Source organism: Rhodnius prolixus, unplaced genomic scaffold, assembly GCF_049639745.1.
Source record: "Rhodnius prolixus isolate KJV_2025 unplaced genomic scaffold, Rpr scaffold_13, whole genome shotgun sequence".
Taxonomy (NCBI): Eukaryota; Metazoa; Arthropoda; class Insecta; order Hemiptera; family Reduviidae; genus Rhodnius; species Rhodnius prolixus.
This window is the reverse complement of record NW_027411583.1, coordinates 1,058,930-1,075,762: the sequence shown is the minus strand read 5'-3', so window position 1 is coordinate 1,075,762 and position 16,833 is coordinate 1,058,930. Positions and strand designations below refer to the sequence as shown.

At 30.7% G+C, this 16,833-nt stretch overlaps 1 protein-coding gene across 10 annotated transcripts in view; it reads left to right on the top strand.

Annotated features, from left to right (window-relative positions):
- Positions 1-16,601, top strand: part of LOC141447874 (paxillin-like) — a 144,925-nt gene extending 128,324 nt beyond the window's left edge. For 9 of the 10 annotated variants that reach the window (XM_074115784.1, XM_074115779.1, XM_074115783.1 and 6 more), the window contains 5 exons: positions 1,786-1,915; positions 6,128-6,517; positions 7,102-7,332; positions 10,634-10,754; positions 14,279-16,601. In XM_074115784.1, the coding sequence (XP_073971885.1) occupies positions 1,786-1,915; positions 6,128-6,517; positions 7,102-7,332; positions 10,634-10,754; positions 14,279-14,424 (1,018 nt within the window). In that variant the 3' untranslated portion in view covers positions 14,425-16,601. Of the gene's footprint in view, positions 1-1,785; positions 1,916-6,127; positions 6,518-7,101; positions 7,333-7,493; positions 7,864-10,633; positions 10,755-14,278 lie in introns of those variants that run through there. The other variant, XM_074115782.1, reaches the window with a different exon arrangement.
- The last annotated feature ends 232 nt before the right edge of the window (positions 16,602-16,833 follow it).

The following is a 16,833-nucleotide window of genomic DNA, read 5'->3' as shown; positions in this document are numbered from 1 at the left end:
AGAGGAGACTAGGTCATCTTCAGGGCTAATTTACAATATACTGTTTTACATCATTAGAGGGTTGGTGTGTCTTCTATCTTGTCAGCAATCCATACAGTCTACAGTCCATGAACAGACAAGATAGATAACACACCAACAAATGATGTAAAACAGTATATTGTAAATTAGCCCTGAAGATGACATAGTCCCTAGCTCGAAAGCTCGACATAATAAATTTTATAATGACTGAAACTGACAATAATTTTTCATCCTGTTGAAACTATGATTCAGTCACCAAAAATAATGAACAAGTTGTATTTTAGAACCATCCAAAGACTCTTTCAAGAACTACCTCTACTGCTGAAAAGTTCCAAGGGCCGTAGATGATAAGGCTATTTATTACTCCAGGACAGTGGTCTTATGATCCCTGGGGGGGGCAGCTGATTAGCTCGTTAGGGCTTAACTGCAACTTCTACGGTAATACATAGGTAATTCGGACTAGCAGTCCAGCTCTAAAAACCAGTTTGTTAACCTCTACATGATAACAACACAGACTCTGAAATAATTTTTGGCTAAGAAAGTTGTAGCAATTTTCTGTTGATCAACATCAATTATAAGTGATAGTGACCTCTTAAGGCCCCATGTCTGTGGACTTGGTGGACAACTGTTGCTGGATTTACATGAATCAAAGGAAACCCTCAGACTTCGGCTTCTGGTGATGACAAACCTAAAAATGCCTTACTTTATATGAAATAGGATACCTCTTCCTTTTATCAAGACTTTAGCTCTTTTGGGAAGTAACTCTTACAAGCCTTAGTTTATTAATATTAAGATAATAGGGACAATGGATTATAGAAATGGTATATTCTTTGAGGTTTGGCCATGAATCAATTAATCATCTGATGTATATCTAACTATTGATACTATTTCTACATAGTAGTTATAATTTAATCTAATGTAATTCTGTTTTACAATATTAATAAGTTGAACACGATCACAAAATTTTGTCAGGATTTAGTCAATTCATTTTAATGAGAAATTATTTCACCCAAAAGTCTTTGATATGGTCAGAATATTTTCCGCAAACCGAGCCGAGATGTTCAGAATAACATGAATTAAAACACACTGAGCTCCTGCCAGTTCTTTAACTCTTTTTCTAAGGGTTGAATCCTTAAGGTTTAAACAAACAGGGTTCTTGGTTTATAAGTCCTTTCCTTTAACAAGTTAGTGGATGCCTTGCATCATAACTGGAGGGCGTGAAATGGATTGTTGAACCAAAATTTATCTTATTACATTCAACTCACATTTCTTTAGCTAAATTTTACAATCTAGGAAACGGAAATAGATAATTTGAGCTCGTACTTTATTTGGTTTTATCATCGAATTTGTCTTTCGCCCTGTGACCGGTGTGAATTAGAACGTTGAACTGGCAAAATCCTAGGCTAAGTCCCTAGATCATGAATTATGGAGCCAGAGACTACTCTAGGTTTTGTGCAAATCTTACATTAGAGTTTAGAATTGCTGATAGAATTAAATATGATATTCATCCACCGTAAATGTCGGTAAAGAAATAATTTTGTATGGAAATTGTAAATTTTATATCTTTTTAGGATAGATTTATTTGGTGGCAAGCATTTTGTAGGATTGAATTTAAAATCAATTGTGTTAAGAGTTAGCATTGATCTGTGCCAAGATAAACCAAATAAAATGTTTAAAATAAAATAAAAGTTTAATTTTTAATTATAACACCCATTTTTTTTTTAAATTATAGTTCTCTAAATTTAATTAAACCTTATAAATTTGCAGTGATGGTCATCTCGTTAAGAAGATAATGATTGAAGAAACAACCACAACTACTACTAAGACTTCACGGCCTACAGCATCTTCAGCTACCAGAGAACTGGACGATCTAATGGCTTCATTATCAGACTTCAAGGTAAAATTTATATTAATTAGTGATAATTCCTACTTGTCCCCATAAAGATATAATGATGATAAGATATAAAGATATAATGATTTTCCTTCTCTTTTAAGGGGTAAGAAAAGCAATGAAATTATGAAATTTATGGTGGATTTTCTTCAGAAATAAGTAAATACGAAATGTTATTCCTTAATAAATAAAGTTAAAGGTGGTGCCAATTTTTAAGGACGTGGTTCTGAGACATCACGTTTCACTTTTTAATGAAGCTGTTGTAGTAAAGCCAACTAACATTCATTAAAAAGTGTTAATATTGGGAGAAAATTTTCGATATTTGTAAGAGAACATGGTTTCTGTTTACATGTTGCCTTCTGTAATAATGTCTTTCCACAATATCCGCGATTTACCATAGTATTAAGAAGTATAATTCTGCCACTGCAGAAAAGTCGCCAGAAGTGCTACTATTCTGTAGAGTTATCAGATTTTTTCTACATATTGATCTTAATCTTCTTTTTTTTTATTTCTAAAATTTTCCTGCCCACGTACAATACGTGTAAGATAACAGATTTGATTTATTATCATTATTTAAATGGACGCGGTTTTATTTTATTATTTTGGTCTATTTTCACCCTGACCCATCTAAAAATAGCCTTTTTCCTACTCCTTTTCTTTCACCTTCTTGTTTTTTAAGTTTTTGGATGGAATATATGTAAAAATTTACTGAGCCAAAAATCTTACAACAATTATATATGTGAAATAAAATTAAATGTTTATTTTTATGTTTATAATTTAGTTCTTTGCTTAAAAATAACTATTTTTGCATTTTATAGGATACTAGACGTTTTTAATTTTTTTTTTTTTTTCATTTCTTGCAAAACAGGTTGAAACAAATTTTCACATATGTTCTATTTTTTTTAAAGTAAGTCCTATCAGAATTCTCAATTTGTTGACCGTATATTTAAAAAAATATGTATCTAGTGTTTTGTACAATATATTTTGTAAGTGATGTTTTATATTTTGTTTGCATTTTTTTTTCAAACATCATTAAATAATCCTTATAAACTTTTATTTTATTTAAATATTACACATTTTTTTTAAGTTTTATTAAAAATAAAACTTTAATGTTGATTTTATCTTTATTTTTTCATTTTATGTTTCACAATATTTTCATTAATTTTCATTTAATGAGAAATAAAAATTAAGTGGTTATATTTAATGTTAAAAAGAAGAACATTCGACAGATTTTTTGTTACTTGCCGAAAAGTTGACATTTTTCACTGTATCTTATTGCCTTTTCACACTCAGCTATTTCATTTTAGCCCCATCTCTTATTGATTAGGAGGAAATTGTAGTTGTTACTCGTACCTCACACAGGGAGGTTGAGTGTACTATAGTTTAAATGTATTTTTTTTTTTTTTTTGCAAACCCATAGGCAAAGTTTAGCTTACTAGAAAAGTTCACAGAGAATGTCCAATTCAAGTATTTTGGACTAGTTATTGGACTAAGTTTAGTGCCGTTAAAAAAAGTTAATAACACTTCCTTCAAAAAAAGCTTCTTGTAGCCATTAAATTTTCTTCTTCACTCTGACCTAATACAGATTAGCCTGAAAAAACGTGCACTAGCCTGTAAGGAAGCTTAGTGCAAATCCAATCATCAAAAATAGAATAAATGCAACCATTTCCCCAACTTTAACCATGAAAACTACGAACTAAATCGTTTAAAATGTCTTTAAGAATTCGAAGAGATTTTTGCATTTATGAATTGTTTGAGGATATATTTTTCAAACATGCACATTTTCTTTACAGAGAGAATTTCAAGTTAATTTCTAATGCCTAAAGATAGAAGCTTGGAGGAAAGTATTCGTCGTGATTTACGAGGCACCATTGAAAAATTGTTAACATTATGTGAGCGTAGTTCAGAAATGTCTAATGAATTGAAACATGAAATTAAAAAAGTGGTGCTTGATATGGAGAAGATTCATTGTAAAATGATCGCAGCATTTGCTCAAGAGTGTGAACCAAATTGTATTTGTAATCGGCAAAAGGTAAAATGTAAAACTTGCAGTAAACATTTAACGTAAGGTTATACTAAAAGTTATTCAAAGATCAGAACAGAGATAGGATTCATTGAAAGTTATATCTAAGTAACATAACAAGTTAAAAAAAAGATTTTTAATCTTAATAAAGTAAAATGTATAAAAGATAACATAAATTAAACTTGGACAGTTAAAAAAATCGTCGAGCTAAACCTACAGTTGTGACTTGTATCTGGTCAAGCGTAATCCTAGCATACATTACTTACTTTATACCGATTATAGACACTGAAGATGTTTTGTAGCATAAACAAAGTTAAAATGTCCAGATTTTCGAAACTATTTCTGTCAAGGATCATCAGTTTCAATCAATGTTCAAGTTAGAATGTTTATGATTGAACCAGAAGGAACAAGCTATTCGAATCAGACCATCATTTTTAATTACTGCAACATAAACTCTTCAACTAATACAAATGGCTGAAGGAAATAATCCAGCTTCCGCAGTTTTGGCAAGAATTGGAACAAGGTATTGAACGATAAGAAAAGAAATCTAATTTTTAGAACCAAGGAGACTCCAGACTGTTTGTTAGAACGCATTCTCAGTAAGTCTCACATGTTTTCAAAGATGATTTAAAGGCCTCAATTGGATTCAATGGGAGCACCAAACAGTGTGGAAGAAAATCTACCAGAAAATTTTGGACCTAGCAAGTTGGGTCTCCAGGTGTAACTGTCTTCTCGCTCGATTTTATAAGAAGGTGTAAGTGTTAAGAGATTAAACAAAAAGGCACAGTTTGGTAAAAGAAGTCTCAATTTTATATATATGTATATATTTTTTTAATTAAAGCTGTAGGTAGTATAAAATCGTCACCTCTACCACAACGGATACTATAATTAGAGGCATAAGAAACTTTCACTACCTTTCTAGGGGAGTTTTAGGAAAAGCGGAGCAATCAAGTCAAAAATCACCCTCTTTTGAACTCCCTGCAGGAAGGAATATCCTTCTCTAAAACCTGGTAAGTACCCAGGCTCTGTAAGGAGTCAAGGGTAATCACTGCCTGGTACCAATACCAGTTCCTCGCTTCCACCGCCTTCTGAGATATTCTGAGGAAGGATTCCTTTGTCCACCTTACCTTCGAAGTGGGAAGAGTTATAAGATTGAGAGTCAATCCGGGAATTTGGACAATTCCTCCAACTTTGTTGGCGATTGCCAACGAGGACGTAGAAAATAGATTTAGATCCCCAGGAACGGGGTTTTACCCTCTGGATTCATATGAAGTGATGGTCGAAACTTGCATCTTTTATACGATTGCTGCACAGGAATCATTCAGAAAGTGGCATAAATCCCTGAAATCACAGCAACATTTACCAATCAAAAGCATGCATTCTACGACGAATAATAAAATCGATCGGAAAGTCTTTTCTCTTTACTCTGTTCATAACCACCGGACATTTAACCAAGGGCCAGCAGCTGGATTAGAATCTGCGATCTACGCGTTGGAATCCAGTATTTTGTTAATCATTCAAAATCCTCTGCCTTTATAATAATTATTATTATCATCAAAAATTTAAATATCAAATTAAATATTTTCTCGAAGTTGAAATTGAAATTAAAATTTTTTCGATGTTTTTACCTTTTCATCTGTTATTTTGGTCTGCATATTGGCCTGCACGTGGCAGGCTGCACTGCAAAAATAGTATTTAATACACGCCTGACTATTGTCTAGATATTTTTGATGCAAGATGTTACAAGGAAACCATAGGAACTTACCAAAAAAAAAAAAAATTGCATTTATTCTGAAAAAAATGCCAGGTACTTGTATGAGAACTGTTGCACACCCTTGCAATGGTAAAATTGGATAGAATACATAAGATGCACTGATAGTGTTTATCCTGGAGAAGAAACAAATATAGTTTATAGATGGAGTGGACGGGGGCGGGTTTGTGGTCTCCTTTCTTGGCCGTGCTAGAAATAGTTTTTTGAGGGTGGGATTTAGTGGTGGGAGATGGACTACTTGTTGGCGGCGGTGACCCCTCCCATCTCATTCAAGCTTCCACATTTGCACAGGGTAACATATCTTTATAAGTTGTCAATCATTATACCCTTTATTTTATCCAATATTTTAACATTAAACAAAAAAACAAAAAAATTAAAAAGTTGCAGTGTTGTGTATTTTTTTTTTCTTTTTTTTGTGTCATAGGTTTCACCCTCAACAGCGACAACATCCACAAGTATAGCAACTGATTGCACGTACGCCAAACCAAGAGCTAAACCACAACAGCAGACCAACCGGGAAACAGGTGCAGCACAGTTAGACTGTATGCTCGATAGCCTACAGGCAGACATGAGCAGACAGGGTGTAAATACTACACAGAAAGGTTGCTGTTCAGCTTGTGATAAGCCGATAGTTGGCCAAGTAATAACTGCACTTGGTAAAACATGGCATCCAGAACATTTTGTTTGTACACATTGTAATCAAGAGCTTGGAACAAGAAATTTTTTCGAACGAGACGGACGGCCATATTGTGAACCAGATTATCACAATCTATTCTCACCAAGATGTGCATATTGCAATGGACCTATACTTGATGTAATTTACTAGTTTTTTTATTATATATTATACTTGTTGCTTTAAAGAAGAAAAAACAAAATAATCCATGAATTGCTTTCTTTCATAAATTAAATAATTTGTCACTTTTTGTAAAATTGTATAGTAAACGCGAAACAAATTAGATCTCAAACCCAGGGTCTATTACTGCCGACCGTGTAAACACCATGCCTCTAAACGTTCATAGATTTAACTATGACTCACCCTAGGTTGAATCGTATCCTAGGTTGAAAAACTTGAAATACCTTTTTTTATTTCTTAAGGGATTTTCAAAAATTAGGAATTTTTAAAATAAAATCAAATTTTAAACTATTTCTTTAACTGAAGCTTACACCGCAAACGCCATTTTATTATAATTATCAGATAAAAAGAATTATAATTTAAGCAGCACAGGATCAAACTGTATAAGTGGGAAATGATGAAGCGGTATTAAACTCAGATTTTTGCATGCAGTATCATCATACCCAAATTAGTTCGACAAGCTTTATAAATTAAAATTAAACTTTACTATGTTTTCAGAGCATTTTAATTTTTACTAAATGTATTGTATTAACTTATTTATACAGAAATGCGTAACAGCGCTGGAAAAAACCTGGCATACGGAACATTTCTTCTGCGCACAATGCGGAAAACAATTCGGAGAAGAAGGATTCCACGAAAAAGATGGTCGCCCATACTGTAGGGATGATTATTTCGATATGTTCGCGCCAAAATGTGGCGGCTGCAATCGTCCAATCATGGAGAATTATGTATCAGCGCTTTCCACACAATGGCATGCTGATTGTTTTGTTTGTCGGGTAATATTTTTATTTTTTAAATACTTTTTTCTTTTTATATCAACTGAAAAAAAAATGATAAGATACCGGCCTTTCTTTTTCTGTTTAGATTGGAAAACAATAATTCAACTATTTTTATTGTAAAATTTGTATATTTGATGTATCTTTTTATGTGCATAAAGGATTGTCGGAAACCGGTGAAAGGAAAAACATTCTACGCGATGGAAGGAAAACCAGTTTGCCCAAAATGTGTAGGTGTTGATGAAGAAGAGGAAGACTGAAATTTAATAAACCAAACGGAGAAATTATAATTATCAATGGCGGCTTTAATTGTATTTTAATTTTACCAATTTTTGTCCTAGACGTCCGAATATTTTGTTCGAGTCACATAAATATTATTATATCTTATCGAACCCCAAATATATTTATATAATATCATTGTTATAACTTCTGATACTCAGGCAGATATTCTTTTTTGTCTGATGTTCTCAGAAATTGTTGCAATTTTGTATTGTACTTGTATAGAAAAATAAAAATTATTTTTTAATATAATTCCTATTTTCCTTGGTTGGCTTTCATTAGGAACACCAGTGTATAATAAATTAATAAAATATCATTAAAAAACTTCATTAAACAGAAAAAAAAAATTAAAACTTCTTAACATCTTAAAATTAGAAAAATAAATTATTTAATAATAAAAAAATAAAGTAGATTTTATGTTGAACTAGCTCTCTCAGAATATTGAGAAGAAAAAAAAAATTGGCAATGAATTTAACGGCAAAAGTGTTAAAATTCAGAGATTAGATATCCATCATCAGATACTTGGATTTAGAATTTGGAACAGTTCCATAATGTACACTGTTTTCGTCAGAACTGGGCGGTTTATTTTATGACATTAAAGAGATATGAGTTATTAAAATCTACCATTGAAATTGTCGTGAAGTTTTTTATAAGAGTAATTTAATCGAGTTCCCAGCAATTTTTTTTTTTTTTAATTTATTTAGTTCATGTGTGTCGAAGAAAATACCCCGAATACTGGCATTTTTGAATAAATTTATTTAAAATATTTAATGAAAGCCAACAAAAATATTTTATTTGCTCTAGTTAGGAAACAGTAAGGCAGCGACGTTGAAAATTTCAACAAAATGAACTTTAGCGAGAGAGAAAATAAAGTTCATTCTTAACAATGCAACTAAAATTGGAATATTTCCAAACTCTTAAAAGAATAAGAAGAGTAGAAGACTATATGAAATGAAAACAAATCTATGCTCGGAATATATTAAAAAAGAAGATAAAATCCATAAAAAATTTCCCATTGTAAATAGAAGACTAAGAAGAATCACGTGACAGACAATAGTCAAGTGATAGAAAAAAAAAACAACAAAAAACAAAACCTAAGAATGCAATGAAGAACATATACCAAGGAATGTTAAGATTAATCCATATTTGGTAAAAATATGCAATTATTTAAAAATTAAATACAAACTTTCCAGGATCCCAAAATATAGCAAGCTCGTAAAAGAACTGACTGAATAACTTAAGGAAGTCTAGAATAAATAAAATGAGATTTCTCGTGCGTTTATTTAGAATATATTTGTATGTATTGTCTTCTTAGAATGTAATTCATAACATTTAATATTAAGTAAACATGTATTTATATTAAAAAATAGAAACAAACAGAATCAGTGATGATCTACTTTAAAGTAGAGAGTAGTTGCTAGTGTTTATAGGTTAAGGTGTCCAATCCATTTGTCTTATAAGGTCTAAAGTCCTAATCTTGGTATCGGATTCGCCTGTACAATGTATTGAAGTGTAAAGGGTTCGTGCGAATGTTTCCTGAAATTTAGAATATTTTAAGCATTGTCCAATTTGCCCGTATTAGTAAAAAATAATGATGTTTTCAGATTGGCTCACGAAGGGACATGTATTTCTTCTTTTATCTATAATTCTCGACACTGCCAGAATAAAATTAAGTGTTCAACCATTGCTTAAATTTACTTTGGAAATTGATAAAATTAAGCTCCAAGAGTCCGAAAGGTTATTTGAGGTTTTTTCATTGTATATTGAAATAAATGCATAGGGCAGCATGCAATCTTTTGAATACTCTAAGAAGGGCTTCTTCTTTTTTAATTCATGAACCAAAACTATTTTATTTCTGAATAATCTAAAGAATTTGATCTAAAAGTAGCAATGCTTTTCGATATAGGACTATATTAGGTAGATTATTGTACTCCTTAATAGGGGAAGAATGTCAGCCAAATCTTGATTTTTAAGCTTATAAATTATTCAGGACAGATAGGTAATGGCAAAGTTGTTGTTATAGGGAAGGGACAACCCTTACACTATCCTTAATCTCCACCCACCATTTCATCGATTGTAGTAAACAGTTCGTTTGTTGAACGAAGTGTGTAGTTATAAACTGCACTTTGTTGAGTGTTCGGTAATCTGAGCTATTTCACCATCAGGCACTTTACAATGCGCGTATTACTAAGTGGTCAAGATGTCTATTGTAAGACTTTGTTGAACTTATAAAGCAGGGAATCTAGCAGTTGCACTCACTCGTTTTCCACTTCCAGGTTAGCAATGTAAATGGCTAAAAGCTGGATCAAAGTCGGATCCGTGTCTTGGAAGATTGTTATGCTTTCTTTGGGCTAAAACTGCTTGGGGGGAAATCTGAAGTGTAGTTGATGTGTGACGCTTAAAGACTGTCACTCCTGAAGTATGAGGTTTTACTTAACTAGCTTTGTTCAGCTAACTTTGATACCTAGCACAACTATTGATAAGTTGCTTGGACCAAAATCCCTAATACTTAAATATTCCACTTCTGCTCTAGAGGGACTGAATATAATTTTTAATCAGATTTATATACATTTTTTCGGTGTTTAAATTTCCTTACAGCTGTTAAGCTCGTCCTCAATCGTTTTTGAAAAGGCTTAATTATGTATTATTTTTTTGATTTGTTTATGCTTTCTTTTGATCGTGCCGTTTGCATTGGTAATATACTTGATTAATTATAACTGAAATGAAAATGTAACTTTATTATTGGATTTAGGTACCCTAAGAATAAAAAACAAGTAAAAATAATAATAATAAATAAAACTGCCCTAATCGGTTAACAAAAATAAAACTTAAAAATTGCAAGAAACAAAACAAAAAATTAAATAAAGGGTAATTTATGGTAACTTAATACAACTTTTAAAGAAATCTCTTTATGTCTCCTAACTCTATACTTAGTTAGGTCATCACTGCAGAAAATTAATGTTTATATTGAAACCACTTTCAGTGCTACAACGAAGACTACAGTATTTTTTTCTTGTTGCAGGATTGTCGACAGCCTTTCCAAGGAGGTTCGTTCTTTGATCACGAAGGCCTTCCATATTGTGAAACTCATTATCATTTCAAAAGAGGATCACTTTGCGCTGGTTGCCATAAGCCCATTACAGGTAAAAATCAAATTATATTATTTCTCGTTAGTGACAGGATTATTGAATTTTAAAATATAAATCATAACTGTCTCAAAAGGATATTGAAACGATCTTAATGATAAAGGTCTTATCGTAGCGAGTGTGAAAAAGTAAAATCCAAATTAATTAAGTAACATCCATCCTTTATAACCTGTTTCAAGCAGTTTTTTGATGCCGACATCTTTTCTTCAATGTGGCAAAATCTGTGTAAAGGACCATAACAATTCTATCTTCTAGTCCAGTCAGAATTACCCTTTATTTCCATCTCATTTGCACAAAAAATGATTTTAGAATCCATTAAGACTGATATGTTTCTAGAGCAGTACTTCCCCATATGTGATTAACAGTCAACACTTCTGAAAAATCTGAAATCACCTTTATTGTCAATCCCAAGTTGCAGAACCCCAACTTATCATTCAACAACTACTATACTTTTTCTCCTTTTCTATTTCTATCTCAATCCTAGCTCTCTCTTCATTTTCACTCACAGTATCATTCATCTATATTACTAAATTATTGACCAGTCTCGGTAGTGACAGGTAACTTAATTTAAGTTGCCCTACCGCAAGGGTATCAAATTTGGAAAGTGCAGATTCAGAATTCTTAGTTCTTACGGCTACTGAAATCAAACTGAAGGCGATGCCTGTAAGCTAGAGGATAACAATTATTCTTTGTTTTACCTAGATGGAACATTGTTAGTAAAATATCCCTTAAAGCAAACAGTATCCCTATTTTCGCCAACACAAAAATAAATTGTATTTGAAAAGATTTAAAGTAGACAAAATTGAAGCACCTTTCAATGTTTTATTCCTTTGTGTTAGTTAGTTAGAAAGAAAAATTCGATGTTCCCTAAAATTTAGAAATAAAATATTCCTAGAAAATTTCTTTATGTAAATTGAGGTCAGAAAAAGAAATTAAGGTACACCAGAGTTTTTTGGTTATCTCCTCCAATACTCTTCGACACTTTAACAATCCTTATCGATAAATGTCTTAGTTTGCACTTTAATCTTTTTTTATACCTTAAATCTTCAGCAACTTGCCCTTCTAGTTCGCCTTCCCCGTCTCTATTCACCTGTGGGCTCCAATAAATTATTTAATTTATGACCTAATTCCAGATTTGGCCATTTCCGTCGTAACCGATACTTAGTAAAAAAAAAAAAAAATTTAAATAAATTTACTGGGACATTATATCAAAATTTTATTTAATATATTAAAAGTAAATAAACAGGAAATTATAAATAACTAAAAAACAAAGTTTTCATTTGTTTTGTGAATTTTAACGATATAATCTATACATTAAAGTTGCCAATTTTTTTCTTCCATTCGATTTACGATTTACCTAAGTGTAATGGTCGTTGACGGGTTGGCTTGGTTTCAAAATCTGTTAATAAGATGGTTTTAACTTCATTCCCTTTTTTTTCTTTGATTACTTCATTCCCATTGAAGAAAAAATGGTAAGCAGGTTTTAAGAAAATGAATTTTTAAATGCGCAATAATATTCCGATTTTTTTTGCAATATACTCTCCTCGGTGGACGTACAAATTTGGTTTATATTATTATTATTATTGCTGCCAATATCTGTAGATTCCACAATATTGAATCAACCATTCTTATGACCTTATGGCAAGGAGATGATATACCTTTATTTGAAAAGCCATCCTATGGAACGTAGATCCCATATATTTAATAATTTCCATTCTCTTAATTGTGTCTCCATCTAAAAATGGAGATCCTCGTCAAAAAATTTTAACAAAAAGTGGTTTGACTCTAAATGTTGCCCTATTTCTACACCTTTTTCTAAATATTCCTAAGTTGGTCCATATATGACATTTCATTAGTAGTAGGTCTTCGAAAGAAGTCAAAAAGATAAAATTGGCAGAGGTAGTGTTCGGTGCACCTAAGTCTTACCATCAGTTTTCCGTTCTGTATTGGCATATTTGGAAAAATAAAACAAATTTGGAATTCGGATTATTTCAAAATATACAAATTTACCTCAAATTCGGTATTTCTTAAACACATTTTTTTAATTTATAGCTTGAAATATTCTATTATAAATCAATAATAGAAAAAAAATTACAAAATTGCGACCTAAAAATATATCAGAATATTGTAAAGAAGGTGACGTCTACATCAAAAATACTAGTTAATTTTTGTGCCAAAAAGTTTTTTTTTTTTAAGAAAAAAAGCTTAACGATGTCCACTAGTGTACCGTCTGACCTTGGAAGTTTTAGAAAAACAAGTTAACAATATTTAGTTTTAAAATAATTTTAGATTGTGTGAAAAATATTATTTTAAAGTTAAATTTATACTCCAATGAAAATAGAATTATGTAAATATCTTTACTAAATTGGATTTGAATAAAAAGGTGAGAATTACGAAATACTTTTTTACATCCTTGAGGTTGTCTTATTTATGTAGTAAAAAAAAATAAGCAGAATTAATTAGGTTTCAAAATAATATTGAAAGTAATTGTAATTCAAACATAAAAGTAGTTTTGATAAAGTCTCTTAAAAAATGGGGGGTGCCCTGAGCGTCTGTGTAGTATAATTTAAAACATTGCACACAGAATTAATACTTAATTTCTGCACCTTATTACCATTATTATCCAATTCCTCTACAGTTTCATCAATTATATGACTAAAAAATAAATAGACAAAGTAAATTTTTACTTATATTATTAACTTCATTTTAAATAATTGAAATATTCCATCTTTTTCCAAGCCATTAGCTAAAATTAAATCTTTAATTCCATTTTAAGACCTCATGGTAAAAAACTTTAATTAGTTGTAACATCAAATAAATCTCTCTTCTATTAGTTAAATATGTATCCTTCCTGTAAATTATGTAACAATTGTCGTAGATCATAGCTTGATATGTTCGTCTTGAAGAATTTCTTAAAATAAAGTCATTTTTTTGAGCTGACGAATAACTTAGATGTTTTGCCTTTATTGCTAGGCAAACTAGAATACTAAAACAAATTCCGAAGATTTAAGAATTTATTTAGTTATTTTTTTGGCCCCAGCCAATCATAATAGAAAGATATTTTTGTTTTATAGTGGAGAATTCCTGACGTTTGGAAAAAAATTGGTTGTGGTGTTAACAAAAAAATTTAAGTTAGTATTTCGTATTATTTCTTTTGCTCTAAGAAAAAAAGGATCAGAGCAACCATGCAGGTTTTCAATTATGGTTATTGACAGAAATATGTATATGTTTTGAAGTTTTTGAAAAAGTGGTTTTTACAATTCTCCCTGTGTGTAAGCAACATGTACATTTATCCACCTTTAGCGGATACAACAATAAGATTTTGGTCGAAAACAGTTCGTAAATCACTTTACTGAATCATTTTTCAGTTTTTTTGAAATTTTCTCGAAAATGACCCCCAAGATTTTCGGTTAAACTTTGATATTTGTAAGTATGATGTTTGACACTAGTGTTCACACATTTATGATTTCTTTTTATAATTTCAATCTTTTGTATTAATGATTTGTTGTTTTGTTTTTTAGGAAGATGCATCACTGCAATGTTTAAAAAGTTTCATCCTGAACATTTTGTATGTGCATTTTGTCTAAAACAGTTAAATAAAGGTACATTTAAGGAACAAAATGATAAACCATATTGTCATGCATGTTTTGAAAAATTGTTTGGTTGAAAAATTGCACTATTTTTCAAACAATTTTACATCACCTTTTATATATATAGTTCATACAAAAATAATATATATATAAAAATCACACCAAGTCAACGAAAAATCTATCTCTTCAGGTAGTGAATTTTATTAATTATTAACACTGTTAGAGCAAGTCAAAAATGTAATATCATTTCAGAGTTTCCTGAATAGAATTTTAGTCTTCCTATTTTAAGATAAAGAAAAATATGTATTTAAAAAGGAACAAAACTGTAGAAAAGGAATAACGTATCTGTAATTTTAATCAGTTCTGAAAATTGTATATTATTGTATTTTAGAGATTATTCTTACAATATTCACTCTCTTACTAAAGTTTTGGGGAAATCGAGAAGATTGATTAAAGTATAGAGAGATATTTGGACATTTTATTGCTGTAATTATGAAAAATAGTAGTATAACAGTGTGAAATAAGATATTTATTTTTTTACAAGTATAAATATAAAGAAGACGGGTGACGCCTCACCTTTTCTTCACAAGAAGAAATTTCTTAATCTGTTTACAAAGTACATTAGTTTTAAGTCAGAGAGTTTCGCATTAATCGAAGTTGGTTAAAGGTAACTTATTTAATCTGCAATTTGGGCCTCCGAAGGGAATATAATAGCCACCCGAGCAACGATAGGTCTTCATCATTGAAGAAAAAAAACAAATCAATATCTTATCCTTCAACGCCAGGGCAGTGACCAGAACTTCGATCCCAAGTTGCAGGCGCCAAAATGTTTGGACGTATCCCAGGTTAAAACACGCTTTTTCAAGGAATAGGAAGTTGCCTCCCAATCACATATCCTACTCAGAGGGTCTTGATAGTCCCTTTCTATGTATGTAGACGTTACCTTGAGAAACAATGTTTTTAACTTTGGCATGATCTCCTTCAGCTTTCGTTTCTGCCAGAAGGTAGATATTGCGAATCCTTGCAGAAAAAAAACGGAGTGTCTCATTTTTCAATGGCTCTACAGACAGTTTTATTTGAAATACCGCAAAATAGCTTTCCAGCCAGAGTATGTCTATTGAGAACAAGGACTTTAATTTTTTGTGAGAAAGAGAATATGAAATATGTATAGTTAGGTATGTTTTTCCACAACTGCTAGTCAGTAGTTAGATGTAAATCAGCCTAAGCATTATTTTTACCTAATTGCTGTTCCCAAAATAAATCCTTCAGTTTGAGCGAATACCGTATGCTTTTCATTAGCAGATGAATTCCATATCGTGTGTAGACTGAAAGGTTATTGAGTTTGTACAGAGGTAAACTTGGTTAGTAAAAGAGTTAGTTGCATTTCTAGGTTCTCAGGTCAGGATTGAACGAACAGAACTGGTGGTATCTATCTGCTTTCCCTTATTTTTGTCAGTGAAACTTTTTTTTTTAATTTTAAATTCATTGAGAGCCTTAAAATAAAAAAAAATGATAAAAGGTGTTTGATTTAATCTAAAAGAAAAAATATATAATTGATTAAATTATTTATTTATCTTCAATCTTGCTTTCGTTTAAGTTTTACTTTGAAACATTAGCAGATAATTAAAGGCTTTAAAAAGAATACGCTAAAAGTTAGTAATAATGAATTTAAAATAAGTAATGATAATATAAACCAATTTTTCTCAAAATAAGTTTGCGTAACGGTCATGAAGAACTATTAAGTAAAAACTTACCAGTTGGTATTTCCGCATCCCTTTAAAAGTTTAGTAAGAGAGATTAATTTCAAAATTAAATAAAATTTAAATATTTCATTAAATTCGTAGAACTACTAATGAAATCGTAGCTACTTAGGTACAAAATAAATCTTAATATACATTTATTGTTTTGCTCTTTTTTAACATAAAAATGCACGTTAATTCGGATTTGATGTTTACAGGGGTATTTCGTTCTTTAATAATGCAAAAATTAAAGCATTTCTAATTATTTTTGTTTTTCTTAAAGATGTGTACAGCTCAATTAATTGTAAGATTGTTATCTTTAAGAATGCCTATATTCAATATACTGGCTACTGATAATTTTTAAATGTTTTTAAACTTATAAAAAAAAAAAAAGAAGAAGCTTAATATATATATTTAATCATATGTTTTTATTTTTGAGATTGTTATATAATACTTGTACATTAATAGGATTTTAACATTGATGAATTGAATTAATTTAAAAATGTGTATATTTATTACGTATTTCTATTTGTTCTTCCCCTCCCAAACCATAGTAAGAATTATGCTTAATGGTCAAACTATTAAAATAATGCAAAAAAATGCCAGATTTGCGATCATAAAGAAATTGCAAACCCAGAAATATTACTTCAAAGGCTTTAACTTTGACACTTGAATTAACTATAGTGATGAATTATTTCAAGAGTAGGAAAAATTATAATTAAAGAACCATGGTAGCCAATGGTACCT